The sequence below is a fragment of the Chenopodium album genome, chromosome 21 (genome assembly GCF_948465745.1).
Source record: "Chenopodium album chromosome 21, dcCheAlbu1.1, whole genome shotgun sequence".
Taxonomy (NCBI): domain Eukaryota; kingdom Viridiplantae; phylum Streptophyta; class Magnoliopsida; order Caryophyllales; family Amaranthaceae; genus Chenopodium; species Chenopodium album.
In genome coordinates this window covers 33,312,652-33,338,964 of record NC_137854.1, presented here as the reverse complement: position 1 = coordinate 33,338,964, position 26,313 = coordinate 33,312,652, and the positions used below count along the sequence as shown (strand labels likewise).

The 26,313-nt window shown below is 36.3% G+C and overlaps 3 protein-coding genes across 3 annotated transcripts; 2 read left to right on the top strand and 1 right to left on the bottom strand.

Moving 5' to 3' along the window:
- Nucleotides 1-687: 687 nt before the first annotated feature.
- Nucleotides 688-3,342, top strand: LOC145602284 (uncharacterized). Its single transcript, XM_081658468.1, has 2 exons — nt 688-1,330; nt 2,595-3,342. The coding sequence occupies exons 1-2, from the start codon at nt 768-770 to the stop codon at nt 3,007-3,009; spliced, it is 978 nt and encodes a 325-aa protein (XP_081514594.1). The 5' UTR covers nt 688-767; the 3' UTR covers nt 3,010-3,342.
- A 4,379-nt stretch (nt 3,343-7,721) lies between these two features.
- On the top strand, nt 7,722-10,931 carry LOC145600685 (protein FAR1-RELATED SEQUENCE 5-like). The gene is made up of 2 exons (XM_081656567.1): nt 7,722-7,758; nt 10,159-10,931. The coding sequence occupies exons 1-2, from the start codon at nt 7,722-7,724 to the stop codon at nt 10,929-10,931; spliced, it is 810 nt and encodes a 269-aa protein (XP_081512693.1).
- Nucleotides 10,932-22,718: 11,787 nt separating this feature from the next.
- LOC145602974 (uncharacterized) lies at nt 22,719-26,074 on the bottom strand. The gene is made up of 4 exons (XM_081659111.1): nt 25,938-26,074; nt 25,543-25,673; nt 24,446-24,906; nt 22,719-23,569 (listed from the first exon to the last, which is right to left on the bottom strand). Exons 2-4 carry the CDS (start codon nt 25,640-25,642, stop codon nt 23,105-23,107), a joined length of 1,026 nt encoding a protein of 341 aa, XP_081515237.1. The 5' UTR covers nt 25,643-25,673; nt 25,938-26,074; the 3' UTR covers nt 22,719-23,104.
- Between the last annotated feature and the right edge of the window lie 239 nt (nt 26,075-26,313).

Below are 26,313 nucleotides of genomic sequence, written 5' to 3'. Positions count from 1 at the left end.
GAGATTAACTATATGAAACTAAAAAAGAGAAACAATTACACCCTGTAACTCGCATAAACATTAACATTCAGGCAACAATTAGATAAAATAGTCCCTTGGTAGTTGGTAATAAATCATCTATTCGTACATACAATTTTTTTTTTCATTTTAAATAATAATAATAATAATATCATATGAAGTGTAAAGCATTAATTTTTTTTTAATTAATAAAAAAAAGCATTACATACATTTTGTTAAAAAAAACCGAATTAATTGATGATATATGTTTAATGAAAAAAAAAACATTAAATGTATTAATGATAGTAAACATATTATTGAGGGTAAAAAAGTAAATACACATTTTGCACACAATTTTGTACACAATAGTGAGGGTATAATTGGTAGCACACTATTCCTAAGAGTTATTTTCTACTTTTTATAAGGTAGGGAAAAAGCATTACATACATTTTGTTAAAAAAAACCGAATTAATTGATGATATATGTTTAATGAAAAAAAAAACATTAAATGTATTAATGATAGTAAACATATTATTGAGGGTAAAAAAGTAAATACACATTTTGCACACAATTTTGTACACAATAGTGAGGGTATAATTGGTAGCACACTATTCCTAAAAGTTATTTTCTACTTTTTATAAGGTAGGGATAAAATAAACCCAAATTTATGTCGTAGCCCCAATACAAACATTCCACAAATAGCAATCAAAATCCCTTTCGCAAAACCTTAAACCACCTGAAAATCCACTCCTTGCTAATCAAACTCAACAATGGCTTCTAGTATCCCAGCAGCCACTACATTTTCTTTCTCTGCCCTTAACAAAAGAACCCATCTAATTCCTCCCTCCATTACACACTACAAACTTCAAACCCCTAATCTACCCCCTCCATTAATAACCCTCCAAAAGGGCGCTTCCCATTTCACAATTTTCCCTCAATTTCTCTCCCATCCCTCCAAATTAAGGGCACCTGCAACAAGAAATCCAGAAAATACCCCAAACAGCGAATTGGGGGTCACAATTTTTGGGGAAAAACCCTTGAAAACTGTGTTATGGGTGTTATTTTGGACATCTGTTTCTCTTACAATTTTTGCATTTTCAAAAGATAGTAAGGCTTCTGCTGCTACTGTTGCTGTAATTGCAAGTGATTCCTCCATTAAAGCTTCGAGCTTTGGGGTTAAAGTTGCTACCTTTTTAAGGGGTTCTGGTTGGCCTGATGAAGCTATTGTTTTTGCTCTTGCTACTCTTCCTGTCATTGAGCTTCGTGGGGCTATTCCTGTTGGTTATTGGATGAAGCTCAATCCTCTTTTGCTCACTGTTTTATCAATTTTAGGGTGAGTGATTGCATCATTTTGTTCTTCATTCTTTATGTTATTGGGTAATTACTGTTTTTCTATATGAAATGTTTTGTGGGGTTGATTTAATTTTGGTGCTTATTGATTGTTATCGAAATTGTTATTGGATTCCATCTATTGGTAGTGGTAGTCAAACAAAAACTCTGATTGTAGTTGCTCTTTGCTTGAATTGGTGAAAATGTTCTTGCAATTAATTGAGTTTTAGACTTTTAGTATTATGATCATGGTATCAATTTTGGCTGTTTGTGTCTATTCTAATTTCTTGATGTGATTCTTGAATTCGGAGTATTATATTGAGATCATTGTGCGTGCAAACTTATAAAATCAATGATTTTGCTACACCAAAATAAGTTTCATTTGGCTTTTGGAGTGGCATTGAAAGAATTGTAAGTTAATCAAGATTGGCAGTATGTTTAAAGGGATATTGTGAGACTCACAATCGAATTTTGTTTTTGTCATTGCCCTATTGCCACTCCGTATGTACAACAAAGATTATAAAAGAAGCGATACTCTTTGTGTCCTGCATTGATGAAGACCAGTTGCCTCAATTGGGAAAGGTTTTGTCAAAATAGTGTGAAAATTCAAGACATGAGACATAAATCTGTATATATGGCTAAATGAACCAATTTTGGTTTGTATATAGTGCAACGTTGGTTTGGTTTTAAGTTCAAAAGGTGGCACCTAAGAGGAACTTTATCAGCTTAGCTGATGTAAACATCTTTGAAGACTTGTGCATGACCTGAACATGTTGAAATTTTGGGTTTAATCATATATATGAGGCTATCTAGGCATAGAAAATGTTGCAGTATTGGTTATGGTCTTGAGTTAAAAAATGGCACCTAAGTGGAACTTTATCTGCTAAGCTGTGCTGTGGTGTGGTTAACATCTTCAAAGTGTTATGCACGACCTGGCTTTGTGGATTTTTGGTCAGTGATCATAAAATGAGGTTATCGAGGTGTTTTTAGATTGCGGTCTAGCTTGGTCAGTGATCATATAAATGAGGTTATCAAGGTGTTTTTAGATTGCGGTCTAGCTACATGATTGGGGGGAGCTTGATGTTGAAAATGCATCCTGTTCAGTTTAATGTATTATAACATGAGAGTTTGTATCTTTTCTTGTTATAGATACGGTTGTCTAATGAAGTCACCAAAATATGGTTCATGGGAGAAACATGAGTGATGTCAGGGAAAATATAGCTAGTTGATTGATACCGGACTAATCTAATTTGATTATGTAATCGCAGGAATATGGTTCCAGTTCCTTTCATTATTCTCTACCTAAAAAAGTTTGCCACTTTTGTTGCTGGGAAGAACCGTACAGCATCGAGATTTCTGGACATGCTATTTGAGAGGGCCAAAGAGAAGGCTGGACCGGTAGAAGAGTTCCAATGGCTTGGTTTGATGTTGTTCGTAGCAGTGCCTTTCCCTGGTACTGGAGCATGGACTGGTGCTATCATTGCTTCCGTACTGGACATGCCCTTCTGGCCTGCTGTAACAGCAAATTTCTTTGGTGTGGTGGGTGCTGGACTTCTTGTCATTCTGCTAGTGAATCTTGGCCTCAAGTATGCTATTATAACAGGCATTCTCCTCTTCATTGTTTCAACATTTATGTGGAGCGTGCTTCGAAGTCTTAAAAAGTCTCTGAAATCAGCAAACTAACTGTACTCAAATTCAGTCATTTATTACACTAACCTTCTCTTGTCTGGGAACTTGCCCACTTCAGCACCTCCCTTACCTAGCTACAGGACAGCAGTAGATCAATTCTTTTCTTAGTTTCATACTAGCATTGTGAATGTATCTTGAAAGCTTGACATAATGAGAAGCAAAACAGTATTATTATTTTGTCATCCAACAAATATCTTCTAGCAGATGAACTTGTAACAGATAGAACACCCAACTACTTTTGATAAATGTTCTTAGATCTCGGTTCAGAACTGGCTTTCTGACCAATCATCTAAATCTGTGTTCTGAGTTTTTTGAAGACAATATACTATCATCAGGCATCACATCAACATTCTTATTAGCTGGCTGGTCAACAGGAGTAGTAAAATTAGAAACATCAGTAGCATCAAATAAAATTTCTGAAGTAAATTTGTACCTCGTACTCAGAAGCTCAACACCCATCTCATGCTCAAATAATACTACAACACTACTTCTCAGTTCTCACTACCTTCTTTTCTGGATCGTATAGTCTAAAACCATACTCTTCATCACCATAGCCAACAAACACACAAGGATGAGTTTTGGAATAAAGTTTTGACCTTTGTTCTTTAGGCACGTGCACAAATGCCTTACTTCCAAAAACTCTCAGATGTGAATGGGTGGGATCACATCCCTTCCGTGCTCTCTCGGGAGTATCAAGGCTGAGGGGAATTGTTGGAGCTTGGTTCATCAAGAAAACTGCACACTTGACTACTTCACCCCAGAATGTCTTAGGAAGATTTTACCTTCTAAGCATACATCTCACTTTCTCCATAATGGTACCTGACATGGTTTCATCAGATCTAAGGGGTTTGAGTTGAGTCCTATAGAGTTTTAGGACTTGTTTGGTTGGTAGGAAATAGTGGGGGAAATCAGAATTCCTAGGAAGTGGTAATATAGGTTGTTGTTTGGTTGGCATAAAATTGAGAAAATGAGGGAAGTCAGAACGTAAAAAAAAAAAATAATAATAATAAAAAAAAAAGAAAAAAATTTCCCAGGAATTAGAAATTTCCATAGATTGTGGGAAGTTACTTACCACCACCCCTCTAGGTAAGTCAGAGTTCCTGTAATTTATAAGCTCTATTAATTAGCTAATTAAAGTTGTTTTTATTTTTTTATTTTTTTGGCTAAACCATCTGTTTCTATTCCACCTCCATTTAAAAATAAAAATAGTACTCCATTCGTCCTTGAAAGAACGACCCATTTGACCTAATTTTAGTCCCAAAAAGAATAACTCATTTGCATTAAAACACCCATCAATTTGCAACAATATTTGTGCAAAATTAGCTTTCCCATATAAAAATTTGATTTTCCATGTAATTTTATTACTTTCTCTTTCTATATTTTTTTTACAAACTCCATGTAAATTTATATTTTCAATATACTTCTACTTCTTTTTATTTAACTTTCTTAATACCCGCGTAATTAACCCAAATGAGCCGTTCTTTTGGGGACGGAAGGAGTAGTTGATAATACTCCCAAGCATCCTATAAAGCTCTTGATATTATTACATGGGGAGTACGAGTTCCTTAGGGGGCGTTTGGTTCACGAAATATAGGTATGAGATATGAGTTTAGAATGACTAAAACCAATACCATATGTTTGGTTGTCAAAAATATGAATTTCAAACCCATACCTCAAACCCATGAGGTATGGGGTTTAGAAACCTTGGGGGGGGGGGGAGGAGGAGGTGGGTTTGGCTCATTCCATTCCCTTAGGTATCAAATAAAAGGAGAGAATAGTGAGATATTCCATTCCAGAATTAAACCAAACACATGGTATTAAATATCAAGTTCTAACCCGATACCACCTTAACCCCATTCCTGATTCCAACCCCATACCACTCAACGCCCCCTTAATGTCAACCAAAACATCCCAAACTCAATTCCTAGAAACTTTACAAGGGCATAAATTGTAATTTCCCATAGGAATTAAATTCCTATGACAACCAAATGAGCCCTTAATAACTACAATCTTTTATATATATCCACTAATCACATGATTTATTTGTATCCTAAGAAAAAGAAATCTTGAGGCCCATGTTCAGCCTTATGTCAAGTCCAAGTTTCTATGCAGCAAATGACTAGAAACAGGCAGACCACAGAGCCAGCAGCAAAGTTAAAATTATATATTATACTATCTATAATATAATATATAGATAGATTGTCAAGAATAATTTTAACAAGACAGCAAAACCAGCAACTAGTATACTCAGGATTATTTTAGACAGACAGAGAAAAGTTAAACTTATTTTTGACAATCTATCTATATATTATACTAAAACATGGTACACTAGCTCCATGGCTGACACGTGTCCCTGTCTTAGTTTTCTACTTTTAGTTTTAAAATTTAAATTTTTTTTATATTAGCAAATGATTATATTAGTAAAGTATTTATATGGGATCATATCGTATACATGATTTTAATGTGAATATTCCACGTGAAACTTTCATATATATAAAGAGTGGCAACTAACGCTAAAACATATCGGTGGAAAAGAGTGGCAACTAACGCTAAAACAAATTAGTAGAAAAATAATTCAAGCGCTAAAACAAATTGAATTCCCAATTATCATTCTTATAGCTTATAAACAAAACAAGTATCAATATTATATAAAGTGCTATAAAACGAGACCAAATTCAACAAATTAAAAATAAAAAAAAAATAATTGGACTACTTACAATTTGCATTTGCCAATATCAAAAATGAGATAGGGACGGAGATATGTTCAAGGAAACAGAGTCAACTAACCCTACCTAAGTTTTGTAAAAAAAAAAAAAAGTTACAAACATATAAAAAAAAATTAAAAATTTGCTTATTTAAATTGAATTATTTATAATGGAAAAACGATATCAAAATTCAGAAAAGTTTATCAATGTAATATGCACAAAATTGTATGTGCAATATGTGTGTAATATATAATATATTAAAATTTCTGATCGATTTCAGAATTTAGGTTCTTTCTATTCTTACAATGAATTTCGGATCTGATACTCTTTAATTTATGTACTACAGCTTGGCCTTACAATATGTACAAAGCAGAGAATATATACACAGTAATTCCTCACCTAGGCAATCTAAGACATACATAATAATGATAATAATGATTGTCTTGTGTTAGCTATAAGGATGCCATAAAGATTTATATTATAGATTCAATTTATTTTAGCGTACACATATTTAAATAATATAGATTTATAAGGCGCACTATAATATATAATATTGAATACAAACTACTTTACCGAGAGTCCAACCCAAAATCCAACAACGGAGGAATATGTAAGGCAAAGAGTGGCAACTAACGCTGATATATTAGCTAATTTATATACTGTACAAAGCTCAAACCCCTCTATATGGCAATTAGTTGTGTCTTTGTTGTAGAGTAGTACCATTAATGTAAATGAGCTTGTGCTGGTCAATGCATACATGAATACAACTTGTATTAAGAGTTAAATTACATTAGTCAATTATAATTAATATAAAAGTAATTAATATAATTTGAGGAAAATTAACACATCATATAAAAATTAATAAAAAAACATATTATGTCAATGAAACAAATGATATAGTAGATGGAGCAGTCCGAAGATCTATTCCTTTTAACAGGAAATAGATCTCTCCCCATATGAGGAGAAAGCTCCACACGTCCATCATCCCCATCGCGAACATCAAAGCACTAAAAAACTGTTACAAATTGTACAAAAGTAATAATTATAATATCTATATATAAAAAAAAGATTTACCTAGACCAAATGCTTTTAGTAAATATGAGTTGTTTGTTGTACATCACTAGGATAATTTTTTATTTATTTATTTATTTTTTGAAAAGTAAGATACATGAAGGAGATTAGGTACGTCTTCTCGCAAGACCATGACCTAATCTATCAAGGAGTAAAAAATAAGAAAATTTACTATCTAGAAACGGATCTATATCTTGATGAATCGGAATAGAATAGCCGAGAGAGGCAACATAATCTGCTGCCCGATTTCCTTCCTAATAGATATCTCTTGCTTGAAAGCTCGAAAAAGAATCCAAAAGAGTCTTGATATCTGCCATAAGAAGATGTAGTTTCCATGGACAGCTGAAATGACCCTGCAAAATATTATTAACTGTTAGATTATCACCTTCAATAAAAATATCGGAAATATTATAATCTTTAGTAAGAAGGAGTCCATTGCGAAGGGCAATGACTTATGCAAGGAAAGCCGGACAAGAGCCTAAATTGTAAGTGCGACTTGCCACATGATTACCCAAGTTGTCTCGAATGACCACGCCTGCAGTAGCAGAATTCTGATTAGCCAAGCCATCAAAATTAAGTTTACAAAACCCTAATGGAGAAGGAGCCCAAGAAATGATGGGAGGGGGGTAGGAGGAGGTGGCGGAGATGATGCAATAGTAGGACTACGGATGACATCAAGAAGTGAGCGAGATTCCCATTCCTTAAACAAAGAGAAAGCTCGTATAAAAGCACTATGAATATTAGCAGAAGAATTCTTAAAAATGACTGCATTACGATGTTTCCAAATACTCCAAAACAAGATAGCTATTTTAGGAAGGAATCTAGATGAAGTGACTTTAAGAAAGCGAAATAAATCATGGATCTAAGTAATCTGGGGGAGAATACCAAGCCACTGACAGACGGAGGAAGAGGACCAAAGTTCTATAGAAAATGGATAAGAGAGGAATAAATGATCCTGAGATTCAAGGTGATTAGTACAAAGAGCACAAAAACTAGGGACATCAATATGACGGGAAGATAAAGTATGACGGGTAGGAAGACTATTATGGAAAATTTGCCAAAGGAAAATCTGAATTTTTGGGGGAATATCCAATTTCCAAATCCAACTGAATTCCCATTTAGATGAAGAATGAACATGGGAGTGAGCAAGCCAAGTAGCAGATTTTACAGTGAATTGACCATCTTTAGAAAGTCCCCAACAGGGTTCATCTGGAACAGGAGAGAATGGAAGGGTGATCCCTCGAATAATTTAAACTATAGTATTAGGAAGAACATCAAGAAGAAGAGGGACATCCCAAGTATTATTATCTTTGATGAACATATCAACCGTTACATCGATATTTGCTATTTGATCAGGATCTAGATTGAGATAAACTAGAAAAAACCATCTGAGCGACTCGTAAGCAAATGCCAAAATGCGTAACTCAAACTCTTCCAATTTTGCAATAATAAATCATCCCTTCATATGAATCATAGATCTCCAAAAACCCTAGGATTAAACTACTCATGTATAATTAAAACTAAACTAAACAAAATAAGTAAATTAACATAATTAAAAGAAAGAAAAAGAAAACAATAATAATAAAACTAATTATAAAATCGTACATAAAAAAGAAAAACCAATAATCTATATATCTATATACGTTATACTAAAACAGGATGCACTAACTCCATGACTAACACGTGTCCCTGTCTAAGTTTGTTATTTTTAAATTTTAAATTTTTTATATTAGCAAATGATTTATATTAGTAAAGTATTTAGATGGGATCATATTATATACATGATTTTAATGTGAATATTCCACGTAAAACTTCCATACATATATAGAATGTAACAAAATATTTTACCTTATAATTTTCTACCTAATTTTATAGATATTACAAGTATATATAGCGTATTTTTAATATCATAAGTGAAATATTTTGATTATGATCCTTTATTAATTTCACTTATGAAAACTTTTCCTCTAACATTATGTTCTAATGTATTTATTATTTATGTTAATTGATTCAAATACTGTGTATTTTCTACGAATGTAATTTTAGATTAAAATATTGAGTTTCCAAATAGAGAAGATTTACGAATCCGATACCTAAATTTCATTACAAAAATTAATGCTCATATTTTCAACAATAAATTACATATAATATGTATGCTTTATAAGTAACTATTATTTTTCCTTTATCTTAATAATTATCTTCTATTTAAATACACTCCATCCATAGCATATAAACCTATTTATTAGTGCATATATTTAGTTAGATGTTGCTGGTCGTTGTATATGAATATGATGTGATAATTTCTGTTACTTTTCTTGTGAAAAAACATACCTAATTGTGGATAAAATACACGTTCATTATTTTTGGATGGGTAAATATATTAATGAATACTAAGGGGAAATTGGGTATTAGGTGTTATCCAATCGAGTAATTTAGTGTTAGTGGTTACTCGAGTTTTTCAGTCAAGGGTTACTCGATTTATTCGGTAAGGGGTTAATTGAGGGGTTCGGACAAGGTTCACTCAAAGGGTTCACTCAGTCATGAGTTACTTAAGGGGTTACTTGAGTTACTCAGTTAGGGGTTACTTGAGGGTTTACTCGGTCATGGGTTACTTGAGTTACTCGGTCAGGGGTTACCCAAGTTATTCAGTCAAGGGTTATTCGAGTTACTCGATCAGGGGGTTACTTGAGGGGTTTGGGTAGGGGTCACTCGAGGGGTTCACTCGGTCAAGGGTTACTTAAGGGGTTACTCGGTCAGGGGTTACTTGAGTTACTCGTCCAAGGGTTACTCGAGTTACTCAGTTAGGGGTTACTCGAGTTACTCGGCCAGGGTTTATTTAAGGAGTTCAGTCAGGGGTTACTCGTGTACTTCGGTCAGGGGTTACTTAAGGAGTTCAGTCAGGGGTTACTTGAGGGTTCAATCAGGGGTTACTTGAGGGGTTACTCGGTCAGGGGTTCGGTCATGGATTACTCGGTCAGGGGTTTGGTCATGGATTACTCGGTCAGGGGCTTGGTCATGGATCCATATCCGGAAATTTAAGGCAGATTTCCACATCCGCCCAGAATTTCCGAATCTTCCTAGCTAGGTGGATCCGAAAATTTTAAGTGGATCCATCTAGGTGGATCCTAATTTTTTAGGCAGATCTTTTTTTTTTTATATATAATTAAATTTATTATTGTTTGAATATTTAATAATAATAATAATAATAATAATAATAGTTTGAATTATAATAAAAGAAATAATATTGGGGAATATTGTGTGTTTTATTTAATTTTAAAGGATTTGGAGTCTGAAGACGACGGTGACGGTGTCAATCACAGGGTTAATTTAGTCACGAACACGTTATTTTTGATGTTTGATGATGCAGTTAAATGGGCGGATGCTATTTCCATAAATCTGGGATTTATTTTGGTTAAATCGTCTTACAACAAAACCACAAAAGGTCGGCCGTATCGATATTTAAAATGTGATTGGGGACACAAGAGCAAACCGAGAGATTTGGAGAACGCAATACGGAAGGACACAAAAACTAAAGCTAATGCTTGTCCTTTCGACATCAAGATATATTATGAATTCACCACATATAGTTGGAATATCCGTGCAAAAAATGATGAAACTAGGACCCATAACCATCCAATGATTGTGTATCAGGAGGGTCATCGTAAAATTAATGGCTTGAGCCCGGGTGCCAAAAAGGTTGTGCGTGACATGACAAAGTTCAAGGTTGCACCGTGTAACATCATGGCAACTGTTGTAGAGCAATTTCCAGATTATCATCCATACATCAGACACATCTACAATTGCCGGAATTACTTGAGAACGGAGATGCAGAAGGCAGAGGAATTGTTCAGCACACAATTTCTTCATTTGGCGAGACAGAGTCAGTACATGGTCATGGCCGATGACCTCGGCGTTCTACAACATGCATTTATGGTGCATCCAGTCATGCTAAACATACCACGCACATATCCACATGTAATCGGTATGGATTTGAGTTACAAGACCAACCAAAACAGGATGTCGTTCTTTGAGATAGTAGGTGTAACACCGATAAATCAGAATTTTCTAGTTGGTTATGTGTTCACGCACAATGAGTGCACGATAAGCTATTGGTGGGTGCTGCAGAGATTAAAGGAGTGAATTGGGTATGATAAAGAACCATTGGTATTTTTGTCTGACCGTAACTTGGCCTATGTGCGGCATTGAGAGAAGTGTTTCCAGGGACGTCACATTTTCTTTATCGATGGCACATTAACAAAGATGTGGAGGCTAGGGTGACTGATATGTTCAAAAATAAGAAGACGGTGCGAGTTTCAAAAATGGAAAATGGAAAATGGAAGCGTATCATGGATGCTACAACCGAGGCAGATTATAATGTTGTTGTAGATACAATGAAAGCTAGGTGGGCAAGTTATCCAGCAGGTATTAACACTACAAGAAAACATCCGAATTACGACGGAAATTTTCCGTCGGTAACAACCCGTTTTCCGTCGGAAAACCCATTTTCGACGGAAGTTCCGTCGGAACTGGTTGTCGCAATATAGCTCGTCGGAAAAACGCACTTTTCCGACGGAAATTCCGTCGGAACGACTTTTCCGACGGAAATCAGTCCGTCTGAAGAGGTTTTCGGGCCTGGGAATGTCCGTCGGAAATTTTCGACGGACTGTATTCCGCCGGAAATTCCATCGGAAAATGGTTTTAAAAAAACAAAAATAAAGGCTTCCCCCACCACCAGCCACCACCGCACAGCGCCTGCCCCACACCAGCCCACCTAAACCATACCACCACCGCAGAGCGCCTACCCCACACCAGCCCACCTAACCCGTACCACCACCGCACAGCACCAGCACACGTACCACCACCGCACAACAACAGCCCCACACCAGCCCATCGAAACGTCCACCAGAACCGCAAAAGATCAGACTCCCCAAACCCAAGCCCACCCAAATCAAACACAGATCTACAACCCTAACCCTTACAAATGTGGCTGAACCCCCAACCTAAGCAAACCACCCACCACCCACCTAAAAACCACCAGTGGTCACCGAAAACTACCGTCACCACCAAAAATTAACAAAAAAAATTAAAATCCTTAACCATTATAACCAAAATCCGAACTCCAATAGCAACCACCTTCATTCCACCACCATAAATTAAAAAAAAATCCAATAAAACAACAAAATAAAATCAAAATTGAATAAAAGTTACATACCTTAATTCGACCACACATAACCTTGAAATTGGGTTTAAGAGGCCAAATTCGACCATAAAAACTCTAGATCTAGAGTTTTCATGGTCGAATTTGACCCGAAAACCTTTGTTTTAAGCATGAAAAGAGGGAGAAGGGGCGAAAAAGACGAAAATTGTTGTTGATGTTGATGCGTGTTGTTGATGTCGTTATTGTTGGTGTTGTTGTTGTTGATGTAGGTGGTTAGTGTTGGCGGTGGTGGTGGGAGATTTGAGGTGGTCGAAAGAGGGGAATTGAAAGTAAAGTAGAGGAGAGATAGAAGAAGGAGAACGAGAGAGAAAGAAGAAGGAGAACGAGAGGGAGAGTATGAGCAGGAGATTCAGAGAGAGGAGTGAGAACGGAGAACGTAAGAGGAGAGGAGAGAGAAGAGGAAAGACAAAGAGAAGGAGATAGAGGTAGAAGCGGCGGAAATAAAACAAGGGTGTTGGGGTTTCTAGGTTTTTTTAAAAAAAATTTATTCCGACGGAAAAATCCGTCAAAAATTTCCGACGGATTACAAATTCGTCGGAAAAAGTAATTTCCGACGAAAATATCCGTCGGAAAGCACATATATTCCGACGAATTTGTAAAATTCGTCGAAAATATCCAACGGAATTAAAATCCGTCGGAAATTTCGATTTTTCCGTTGGAATAATGGGTCCGTCGGAAGCAGTCCGTCGCTATTTCCCTGTTTTCTAGTAGTGTAAGTTACTTTACGTTGAGAAAACATGGCTTTGTCACAAATTTGTGACATTTTGGACGAACCAAGTTCTTCACTGTGGTAACACGAGTAATTGTAGAGTTGAGAACCAACATTTGGCAGTGAAGACGTGGTTTGAGTCATCGAAAGGTTCGCTGTTATAATGTTGTTGTCTTTACTTTGTTTTAGTAATTTTAATAAAAATCATAATGTTTTTTATATTCTAAATCAACGACAAGTTCTTTAGATACCGTATGGGCCTCAGTTTGAAGACTCAGATGTTTGATTAAAATTGAACAACCAATATTAATATAATAATAATAATAATAATAATAATAATAATAATAATAATAATAATAATAATAATAATAATAATAATTTTTCAGGGCCCAAGGAGGATTCGGATTTTTCAGGCGACTCCACCTTCGAACATCCAGATTTTTTAATCTGCCTGAAAATTTTGGTTCCTCTTTGGATTGTCCGGAATTTTAAGGCAGATCCTAAAAACTTAAATTTTTTTTAATTTTTAGGCGAAAAATCATTCATGCTCGCCTCCAATGCCGCCGCCTCGACCTCCATAAGTCAGTCGGATTTTGCGCCGATCTGCCATTGCCGGAACTTGGTTGGTCTCCCTGGATTGGTGGCTGTCGGTGGTGGGTTGTGGCTATTTCTGTTTTTTAAAGAAAAAAAAATAGAGAGATGAAATGAGAGTGAAGTTATGAGAGAATTGTGACTTCAGAAATGAGAAATGAGTGTTGTTAGTGTCATGAGTGAGTGTCGTGAATATTTATTTACGAGGAGTAAATACGGAAGTTCTTATTAAAATGTGAGCGGTGCCTTGTAAAATGGAAGCATTGTTTAACAACCCCCTTAAAGATCATTTAGGAGACAATCGTTGTTTTATGTGCCCTACATTGCTTATGAATGCAATTGGACTATATTCATACATCAAAATCAATAGTCTTCTTTCATAAAGCGAAGGGATATATAATATACTACAAAATCAGTAGTATTAATGTGGATAAATATAAATTTGTCAAATACATAATAGTTTAGAAAATGACTACAGAATCAATATAGTAATTTAATTATATGACTTAAGAGTACTCGGAATTAAATTATTTTGATTTCTAAATTTAGTAAGTAAAATCTTTAACTCCCTCCAATTTCCAAAAGGCATTCTAATTAAAGAGTCGTACTCCACAATCTACACTATGAACTTATGAAGTATGGCAAAGAAGCAAATATTTAAACATGATTGGTTGTTTAACCTCAATACATAATATTTAACATCCAATAACAATTGAAGTATAATTTTGACCAAAGAAAGTACCTCTATTTGAAAATGACATTAAGTAGCTATATAAAAGCTTATATTGCGTAGTATATTGGACTATATTTTAGAATAACTAGGTAAACAACCAGATTAGCATAATCCTTTTACGTAGTGCATAAGTTCTAAACCAAGCTTTATAAAATAAAGTACCTTTTCTAATTCTACTTTGATAATTTACTCTTATAAATCGGTCTATCGGAGTACTTGTATAGTGGAGCAAAAGAAGACTCTTATAAAAAGCGAAGTAGCTTTGTCTTTGGAATTCAATCAACCACTTCAATCTTTAATTCTTTAGTCTCTCACTTGGTTGACAAATCACTTTAAACAAATGTACACTTCTAGTTACTTTGGCCCCCCATATCAACATCAAATCACAGACAACCACGTGGCACCCTATATCAAGAGAATCAGTCATCGGGCCGTCCACGTACCTGGGAAAGTAACGTTGTCTCTTCAAATTGCCACGTAATGAAATATAAGCCTAACTAGTGGGACCCCTTGTGCTACGTGGAAGAAGATCAACGGTCGTCATCTTGACGAAGTGGGCCCTAATTGATTTGTCACCATCTATTATGATACTCCAGGGGCAGCGGATAAGTACCAGTCTACCAGACTACCAATGGAGGGATCCACTGGTTCAATTTATGTTGGCAATGTTTTGTCAGACGTGTAAGTCTGTGGTCTTAGGACTTAGTGACCAACTAGCCACGTGCGTTGGATATTGTCTTTAATTTGGGATTTTTTTTTTTTTTTTTTTATTTGCAAAAATTGACAAAAATAATCCCAACTTTCGCTCGTTCGCTCAAAATAATTCCAAATTTGAATTATTTTTAAATAATCCAAACTTTGGAGGCCATTCGCTCAAAATGATCCCAATAAGTCATCAAACCTGTTATATCAGGTTAATGTGACACAAGTCGTCACATCATTGGTTGAAAAATAAAAAAAACTTAAAAAAAAATCAACCCCAGCCATCGAACACCTCACCACCACCCTTAACCCAGCCAAATCTGCCTCCAGAGATCCTAACCACCGCCGGCGACCCTCCCTTACGCCGGCACTTCTCTCCCCCTTCCCCTTAAATCACCTAAGCTTCACTGCAACCCAAAAGCCTAGAAACAACCAGTCCACGACACAAAACCCCCCAAATTGCCGCTCCCTTACCCTTAGAACCCTAGTGCTAGGGTTCCGATAGTGGGGGAGCGGCGATTTGGGGGGTTTGTGCCGTGGGTTGGGTTTTTTTTTTAAGGGTTCAGGTTTAGAGTAGGAGGTTTTGGGGGAAAAAGTGTCGGGAAAGGACGATGTCGGCAATAGGGAGGGGGTCTGGGCTGCACGGTAAGGGAGGGGTTTAGACTGCGCCAGTGGAGGAAGGGGTCTGGGTTGGGCTGGCCGCTGGTTGGAGGAGGGACATCGGACTTCGGTGGTTGTGGGGTTGTCGTGGTTGGGCTGGGTGTTCGGTGTTTCTATTTTTTTTTTTTGGTTTTTTTTTTTAATTTATTTTATTTATTTTCAACCTTTCAAATTGTGACGCATGTCACAAACCCCCCCCCCCCCCCCCAAAAAAACAAAATTACCTCTTTGACCGGTTACCGGTCACTTGGGATCATTTGAGCAAATTACCCCCAAAGTTCGGATTATTTTAAAATAATTCAAAGTTAGGATTATTTTGAACAAATGGGCGAAAGTTGTGATTATTATTGTCAAATTTTCCTTTTTTTTTTTTTTTTTGACAAAAGAGCTGTCAAATAAATAAAAGCAATATTTACAACCTAAGAGAGCTAATAAAAGAAGAAAAAACCAACCTAACACAAACAACTATAGACACAATCTTGTGTAAAGAAGCTAAGACAATACACACCTAAACCTATCATCATAAAGCGCCTTCCATACCAATGGAGGAGAGTATCTGAAAAGACTTGCAGCACCCCAATACTACAGAGCCTAGCCAATTAAGAGAATCGTATCACATCCTCAATGTGGACCGAGAAGTGCCGAATTAACCATAAAATTCGAGATGGACAGAAAACACAACATAACCTCAATGTAGAAAACCGGAAGTGGCATTGGCATCGGAAAATGAGTGCACCCTGTTGCTGAATAAAAGACTCTTGACACTATTATACTCCTAGGGATCGAAAAGCAAAGCCGCATCCTAGGAGTCTTAGAACAAACCCAATACAGTCATATACTTGAACGACTCTAACATGAGAAATCGTGCATTGCAATGCACGTTCTCATCTTGTAACCTTACCAACAAAGAGTGCAAGAAAATGGAGGACTTTGCTTACCCCAAACATTTAAGATGGGGAGCCTCCTTCAAGATTTTGATTTACAGCGATGACTGACTTTGTCATTACCAGGATAAACAACAAGGGGATGATAGCAAATGTATGAATGCCACAACCAGGCAACAATGACTGCAAACAAACCGCTTTTCTCAACACCACTCTCCCCCTACAATCACTATATGCAAGGGAACTCTTCCAACTGCAAACAAAACCTAACCCCCTGAAAAATGTACGCAATGAGGAAAACCACCCATACTCCTGGAGAAGGAAACCCCAAAACCTGATTGAGAACTCCCCTTCATCCGAAAAACTAAAAACTATCAGGGGAACATAGTCACACCCGGAAAAGGCAACCACACGAACCACCAACCGAACTAGCAAGGGATTGCCTAATAAGCTTACAACCCCTAAAACCAAGGCTCTAAGAACAACGACCAAATTTCATTAACCTCCATAACCAAACGACCAAGTTTCATTAACCTCCATAACCAAAACAACCCTATGGAACTCTAACTCATAACCACGCAGAGAAAGAGAATTATTAAAAAAACAACAACTAAAACATCACAGTACACAAGGACAACATAATTCAACTAAGACAAACCAAGAACACCAAACTAAGCACAACTAACCAAAGCGAAGAAAACAAGCACACGAACATGAGGAAATTCGTGGATCAACAGGAAAGCAACAAGAACCAAATTAAACCTCACCGGCAGAAACCGAACTTACACCAAGCACAATCGTCATGACCAACACAAGAACCACCTCACTAAACCGATTGGAAAAAAGCGAGGAAACGCTAACCTTAACTTTACCTTTACAGTCGGGATTAACGGAATTCCTTTCGACAGCAGCGCTAAGAACAACCTTTGGTCCTTGTTTCACTGAGCAGATCACTTGACGAGACACCACACAATTAATGAACCATAGAAGAGGACGAAGAACAAACGGTTCTACAAATCCCCTGTTTTTTTCACCAAGAGACCCCAAAACTAAATAGAAATTAAATGATTGCACTCGTCGGCGATGACTAGGAGTAGCACGCCTGTCGTCGGCGAGCAGGGGGTTGAGAAAGAGAAAGTGGTGGGATGCGGTGGGAAAGTGGTGGGGGTTTGCTAGAGAGAGAAAGTAATAACCCGTTCAGTTGGCGGCACTTGTACATTTCAAAATATATTTTTACTTTATCTTATTGAAAGGTAAAAAATAAATAAATTGAGAGAGTAATACGTTTTTTTTTATATGATTTTCATATTGTCATGCATGGTCAAATCAATGTGTACATACACATTAAGAAGATAAAGTATTTTTTTAGATCACTTCAATTACTACTCTAGCTAAAGGTGGGCACGGGCCGTGCCTGCACGCGGGCGGCACGGGCCCGGCACGACTCCGGCACGGCCCGGCATGGGCACGGGTGGCGGCACGGCACGGCACGGCGGCCCACCTGTGGGCCGTGGGCCGTGCCGTGAACAAAAAATCGGATTCCGGCACGGGCACGGCACGTGGCACGGCGGGTGGCACGGTGGCCGGCACGTGGGCCGGCACGCTGGCACGACCCGCCGGCACGGCACGTGGCACGGCCAGGCACGAAGCCAGGCACGGCCCGGCACGGCACGGCACGGCCCGTGCCTTACCGTTGGAAAACTAGTCGTTTATGGTCGATCACAACATGTTTATCGTGGATATCTTCCATCCATGGAGGATAAATGGCGTAAATATTACACCGATATTCCTATGATTTATATTTTTGCTTCTATTTTAGATCCTAGACAAAAATATGATGGCACCTTTTTATTAATTGATATTTATTATAGTAACATGAATTTTGAAGATGATGTTGAAGCTTTTAAGAATAAGGTGACGGATGAGTTTTTTAATTTATATAGAGTTTATGAAAGTAAATATGGAACCGTGTCTCGATTTGCCCCTTCTCAAACATCCAAAAATGTAAGTAAACGGGCCAAAGGTTTATTTGCACAAGCTGCTAACTTAATGTCTAAGTATTCAGGTACAGAATCATCATCATCTAGGAGAACACAAAGCGATGTTTCGGAGTTGCAAATGTACTTAAGTTACGACTTCATGAAAGGCATGGACGATGAAGAGAAGTTTGGCCTCGACATCCTCGATTGGTGGAAATCACAAGCCGTGAGACATCCAATTTTGTCGGCAATGGCTCGTGATATTTTTGCTATCCAAGTCTCCTCCGTTGCTTCCAAAAGAGCTTTTAGTGCGTCGGGAAGAGTTCTAGACGATAGAAGAACAAGACTAAAACCCGAAACACTTGAAATGTGTGTTTGCTTCAAGGATTGGTTGGATGCCGAAACTCGTTCTCAAGATCGTACTTATGCACAAAACGACGACGATGAAGGAACATCGACTTCTTTTAGTTCTCATACTTCTCAATCCACTCAATTGGCAGATGAACTTGAACCTCTATGAGACGAAGACGAAGATGAAGACGAAGGCGAAGACAAAGACGACCAATAATAATTACATGATTACATATTTACATTATACACTATTGTATTCTTTTTGTATTATCGAATTTCGTATTCCGTATAATAAATGAAGTTATTCAATATTCATACACTATTGTACAATTTTTAATTATCATCACTTATTTTGTAATTTTGTATTATTGAATTATCGTACATTCGTACCGGCTACCGTCATATAATAAAATAAGTTATTCTTCAATTTTTTGTGTTTTCGAATTATCGCACTCGTATTTTTTTTTATTATATGCATTGTTGTTTTTAATTCGTTTTTTTTATCATTTATTTTTTTTAAAAAAAAAATAAAAAAAAAATAAGAGTGGCACGGTTTGGCCCGCGGCCCGGCCCGGCACGGCCCGCTAGGCACGTGGGCCGTGCCGTGCCGTGGGCTGGGGTGTGCCAATTTCAGGCACGGCACGGCACGGCACGCCGCGGAGCCGGCACGGCACGGCACGACCACCACCCCGGCACGGCCAGGCACGGCCCGCGGCGGCACGGGCACGGCCCGTGCCCATGTTTAACTCTAGCCTCTAGAAAAATACTTCTTATGTCATAGATCGAGTCAATCTTTCATTAAAACTCGACTTTCTCTCATTGGATAAAAGTAGGGCGTAGAAAATTTTACGTAATACAAATAAAACGTCGGCGTTGGCTAAAGTACTGGATAAAGTTTCAAAAGTCATTTTACATAATAAAATACCTTTTGTAGCCATGCATGATAGAAACGAAGAACAAACCATTTAAAAATAAATTGACTATTCGATTTTATCAGTTGCAGTTGCTTGTAGCTTGGGAGAAAACATCTTCTTTCTTATTTTATCTTTAGGAAATTTTAAATTTTGGCACCTCAAAAATGGACCTAATTGAATTTTCGCATCCGTTTAAAATGTTTTTATTTTTTTTTATTTTTTTTGGTACCAATCAAAGTGTAAAATTATAGGTTTTGGTACCTCCGTCTATGTTCTGTAAACTTTTGTGTTAGTGGGGCCTAGTCATAGTCCTACTACCTTCCAGCCACCCTTAATTATTAGCCCCCATCCCCCCTCCCTATGCGACTGCCGACAACCATGATAACCACCTTCCAGCCACCAAAACATCAATTATCAGGTGCGCAACCAACCACATCAGCCTGTCGTCGCGGCCAAGCAGAATCCCAGCTATAACAACCTGCCACCGCGGCCAGGCACGCAGCCCATAGTCACCAAACACACTCTGGCCGCCGCCGCCACCACCACTTGAAACTCCCTAATTCACCTCCAATTCGCCGCTCCATCACACCACCACCACCAAAATTACCCCCTGCAACACGCACCAGCAAAACCCACCTTAATTATCCCCCGTAAAACCACCTGAAAAAACCTAGAAAACCACCCGTTATCTGGGTTGTTTTAAAACCCTAAACGGGTTTCATTTTTCAAGTTGTTTCAGGTGGATTTTAGGGTTTTGGGGGCGGCGAAAAGGAGAGGGTGATTGTTTCAAGGGGAGGGAGGAGGCCGGCGAACAGGGGAATGGGGTTGTTGTTTTAGAGGGAAGCTGTGCGGCGGTGTGGGGTGGTTTAGCGGCTGAGATCGGAGGAGGGAAATAGAGGAGGTGGGCTCGCTGGCGCAGGGGAAATGTTTGGGCATCGGCAGCCGGGACGGGGAGGGGGAAGGGTGGCTAATGGGGAGAGGGGAGGGGTGGTAGTGGCTGGTTGGGGCTTTTATTTATTTATTTATTTATTTATTTTTTAAAAGTTTTTTTTTTTAATTTTTTTTTCTAAAATTAATTACATTATTAAATAGTTAGATAATGGGCCCGCTAACGGAAAACATGACGGAACATGGACGGAGATACCAAAACCTGTATTTTTTATATTTGATGGGTACCAAAGTAAAAAAAAGTTTTAACCGGGTGCAAAAATTCAATTAGGGTCATTTTCGAGGTACCAAAATTCAAAATTTCCTTATATATTTTTAATTATACTTTTAAGAAATGACAAAATAAGAAAGACTGGAGACATTATTGGATAAAGATATAGCTTATAAAAAAAAGACGAAGGAAAATAGTAACTATATTAACAGAGGGAGTAGTTTTTGCATGGTTTGGTCAACTCATGAAATCAACTTATCTTATGCTGGATGCCATTTGACTTGTCATCATACGTATTTAGGACCTGTTCTTTTCAGCTTAATTTCATTTTAGTTCAGTTTAGTTCGGTTACTTTAGTTCAATTTAATTCTGTTTAATTCAATTCAGTTTCTAATTTCCTTTTCTCATAAACATTATCATTTCACCTCAATCCAGTTCAATTCAGCTCCAATCAGTTCAGTTCAGTTCAGTTAAGTTTAGTTTAGCTCAGTTCAGTAAATCAAAACAGACCCTTAAAAATGTGAAAGATTCCAATATAAATGTAATACAATACGATGGAGTACTTTATTTGTATAATCAAATTAGGTTAGTCCTATACGATAAACATTTTAAATGATAAAGTATATGCTTTTTATTTTAAAAAAAAATAATTTAATCAATTTTTTTTATTGACTCCATACGACATTGTGTAATCAGTCAATTTAATCATATGAGGTTTTAGAAAATTGTACATGCATAGTCTATGTTAGAGGACCAATGCAACCAAAACTTAAGCTGATGGTTAAAATTCAAGAATGATTTATATATATACTATATCATGTTCCCTCGCATGAGAGGCCTTTAGGCTGAACGTGTGGATGCGACATGACCTCCTCATACCAAACGCGAAATATTCTACTTGAAAGTGGGGGGAGGGGTAAATGAGGTTTGAACCCGTGACATTCGTGTCACGTTGGCTCTTGATACCATGTTAGAGGACTAACTCAGTCCAAAGTTTAATTAGATGGTTGAAGCCCAAAATCGATTCATATACTCTATCAGTCTACCTTTTTAAGTCTTGACAATAATTTTTCCATGAGAAGCCGACAAATGTGTATTAGTGATATCAACAATGATTATAAGTTTAATTATTTTTATAGATTCTACTGAGAAGACTGAGAACCAATTGTGATGAGAACTGAAATGCACTAGAAGTATTGCAAATAACATTTAAGTGAATCATACTTCATCCTTTTTACTTGCAACATTTTTACAGTTTACACTATTCACTCACATCAATTCAATTACATTTTGTTTCTACTTTATAAGAAAATAGTCAATTGATATTTTGTTGTAATTAATCATCATAAGGCGTGTTGATTCAAAGCTTAAAGTGGAAAACATAAATGTAATTAATCATCATAAGTCATATAATTAAGAAATAAAATAAGTCATATAAGAAAAAAAAAGGCATATTATTTTATAAATGTATTACAAGGCAAAGTTTAAAGTGGAAAACAGAAATGTTGCAAGTATTTTTTTTTTTTTTTAAAAAGCACAAAAAAAGTATTAATTCAAAACTTTTATATACTATTTTCTCAACTTTGAATGAAGATATTAAAACATAGGGTATTATTATATATAAGCATTAAATATACTCTTGGAAATTGTATAAAATTAGGAATTTATGACAAAAACACGCGTAAATCGGTGTTATTAGTGTTTATATTTTGATGATTTCTTAACTTTTCACGATTTTTAAGAGTAAATTTAATGCTTATATGTAGCCCTAAGGATTATGTATAACATTTTCCTAAAACATATTACAACATTCTCGATTGATAAGTTTGACAACAAACTTGTTAATTTTTTTGGATTAAAAATTATTTTAGACAAGTATATTTATACTTAATTAATTTTTTAAAAAAGAAAAAAAAATAAAATTTAATTAAATAGGTGAAAATCGTGAAAAAAGTACTGAAAATGGTGGCCACGGTTGGACTTGGAAACCAAAAACAAAAAAGATTGTATAAGAAAATGTAGCTCAATGTTGCGGTATCTTAATAATTTTTCACGATTACAAGAAACAAAATTATGCCTAAAGTAAATGTAAACAAGAAACAAAATGTTTGCCTAAAGTAAATGTAAATGACTATGCTCTAGTCGTACCAAAATTTAACGATGATCATGCATTGACTGGGAACGACTAACTTCCACTAACTGTAGTCGTACCAAAATGTAACGATGATCATACGTTGACTGGTTACGACTAACTAAGACTAACTATGGTCGTACCAAAATGTAACGATGATAGTACATTGATTGGTAGCGACTCGCTACTACAGAGTACTAGCCATAGTCGTACCAAAATGTAACGATGATCGTAAATGGATTGGTAACGAATATCGACTGAGTACGTACTAAGCAAGCTAAGCTAGAAAATCCAAGACCAAAAGTTACAAGTATTGGCGGTGTTAGGGTCATTATTCTCAACATTTGGTACCTCAAGAAAATTGTTGTATGTTGGTGGTGATTGCGGCAGTAACAAGCTATTCGTCATCATCATATGCTCCTCTTGTGCAAAGTCCGATTGATGGTCAGGATCGGGCATAATGAAGGTTGAAGATGTCTCAACTAGCGCAGTAGCTTGATTCACAACGGTGCAAGGTGGGCTATCATAGTCAAGGATGTCACTCTTGGCTGAATTCGCGTCTTCACTTAGCTTCGCGGCTTCACATAGCTTCGCGGATTGTAACACTACTCCTTCTAAACCAACTATCTCCACCTTTTTTCGAGGTTCAAAAATCATTGTCCCTTCCTCCTCGAATGGTGGTGTGTTGATTGGGCTCGAGTTGATACTTCTCGCTTCCATTTTCAGCAAGTTCTTATACATCTCAACCTGTTACATGTACACGAGAAAAATTAAAATCAGATTAATTTTGTCACGACTCACATGGACCACCAAGCTGGATATTGGATAAGATGACATATTAGGTACATTAATATCCTTTTAAAAGCAAATCAAAACTTAACGTATTTACCAAAATTGGAGAGATTACGGTCAACTAAGTTGACCTATATTAAATAGCATGCTTCCAAACCACATAATTTTGGCACCCCTAAAAAAAGTACTGGTAAAATAATCCATCATATTAATATTATTTTTAAATAAAAGAATTAGCCGCTTTAAATTGAAATAGATGTACGTACGATTGGGCGCGAACACCAGACACGAGTTCAATTACTCACAATAAAGTACTATAGTATATATTCAAACAATAGCGATCTAGTCTAGCAATTGGACAATATCCCCAAAAGCCCAAGATACAGTACTCTAAATAGAATTGGGCGCGAGAATCAATTAACTAGACTCTAAAAATATATGGATAAGGAATTAGGCGCGAAAAACTGAGCACATTTATATCTAATGAACACAGTATTATAACCTATTTTCAAACAAATAACGATCTATTCAAACAAGTCAACAAATCTAAACCCCGACGAAATATTACTTTACATAATATCCTCGACATTTTATTTTATGATAATTCTACGACGAAAATTGAACTACAGTAGACACCAAAGACCTAATATAATCGATAGTCTTTCTACAAGTTATGAGCATAAAACAATTAGTAAGCCAACAAAATATCAAAATTAGGTTGTTGGGCGTAAAAAAAATCTGGTCCACCCCCTACTATTGTAATAAGCATATGAAAATGACATAAGACCATACTTTACAAAAATTGTATAGAATAAATATACAAGTATATACCTCATTTTTCAAGTTCTCGTTTTCCTTGGTGAGGGTGTCGAAATCAACCTTGAGACTATTATAGCTGTCTTTCAATGAACCAAACTCCTTCTCAACAAGCTTAGTCTTACGTCTAGCACGTCGGTTTTGGAACCAAACCGAAACTTGCCTAGGCTGCAACCCACTTGTTTTGGCTAGGTGCACTTTTCTTTCGGGTTCCAACCTGTTATCCGCATTGAAACTCCTCTCCAAGAACTCAACTTGTTCGGGGGTTAGCCGCCTTTTTTTCATCGAGTTGTTGAAGAGGCTTGCATCCAGTTCATCGTCGCTGATGTCTTCTACACTGACTGTTCTGGCGAACAGTTCGTCGCTACGGTACCTTTTTGGGTTCATCAAAAGCCCTTGTTGAAGTGGCGGTAGTGGTGGCGGTGGCGGTGGTGCTGGCCGGTATGGTGGCTCTTGATCAAAATTCACCATCGTCCCTAGGACATAAAGCGTAATTGATATTAAATTTAATTACAAAATTTTACCAAATAAATTAGCTGACATCGATACGAATGCAGGACTGAAGGAGACCACTTAGTATCTAGTTAGTGGTACTTATATGGAAAAGGACAATAAGAGAGACATGATTGGGCAAATTTGCTCAAAAAAATGCAAGAAAGATTAGATTTTCATGGAACCTTATGTAGTAAAAATGCTCCTTTTAGATCCAATCATATCAATTATGTTTCATATTTGGGGGACCTTGTAATGAAAATGATTTTTTTATAAAGTGGGTTGTTAAACATAAAAGTTCATGCAAAAAAATAAAAAAAATAATTACTTTTTTTTTTATTTTTCTTCGACTAGATGAAATTTCACTCACTTAAGGAGTTAAAAAAGCACTAAAACAAAATACAGATTACATAAATTATTAAATTTATCTGTATATCTCAATTACTCAACCACAAATCAAAAATTAAATTGAACAAATTCACAATAAAATATACATAGACAAAAAAATTAATAATCATGCTAGCTTTTATAAATTGATACATAAATGCAGATCATCATAAATTGATACAAAATTCATAAAATTAACATAAATATTACAGAGAAAAAGAGAGAGATAATACCGTAATAAGAAGAAGAAGAAGAACGCCAAAGAGAATTGTTGGAGTTCTCAAGCGATGACATCATATCATGACAGCCACCAGGAACTCTGCCACCTTCCATCGAAAATATTTATTCTTTCAATTTCTTTGTACTGATTTTTAAAACAAAAAATCAAAATGTCAGAAATAAAAATAATGAAGTTTTGTAAATGTAAGCTAAAATTTGTGACGAAAAAAACAAATTTTTAGGATTACAGATTTACAGTAATGTGAAAAGTCTGAGAATACATAGAGCTTTCACCCATCATTCAGTCCAACAAAATATATAAATAAATAAATTAATAAACATGGGATAAAAACAGAGGACTTTTTTGGATAAAAATAACAGAGCATATAAAATGGGTGGAATTTTTTACATTTATAAGGGAATTTCTTGGATTAAGAACACTTTTTCTTGATTGCTTGATTGGAGAGAGAATATTTTTCTCTTGAAGGAAGAGCTCTGTTTTTTTTGGAGGAGCTAGAGCTTTTATTGGGGGAAGGAGGAAAGAGAGGAGGAAAGTGATGTTCTCATCCTTAGTTGTGAATAGGACTTGGGCCTTGGGGTTACTTTTATAGCCTAGCAATCAAAACATTTTTGGTGTGAGGATGGAAATTTATTAATGAAAAAGTTTCATTTAATTATCATGAAAATGGTCAATTTAATTCTTTGAATTACATTTTAAATGGATATTGAGTACATTGTATCCATGTATTTGATTTAGTATATGCAGTCCTCTTTGTTAAAACCGT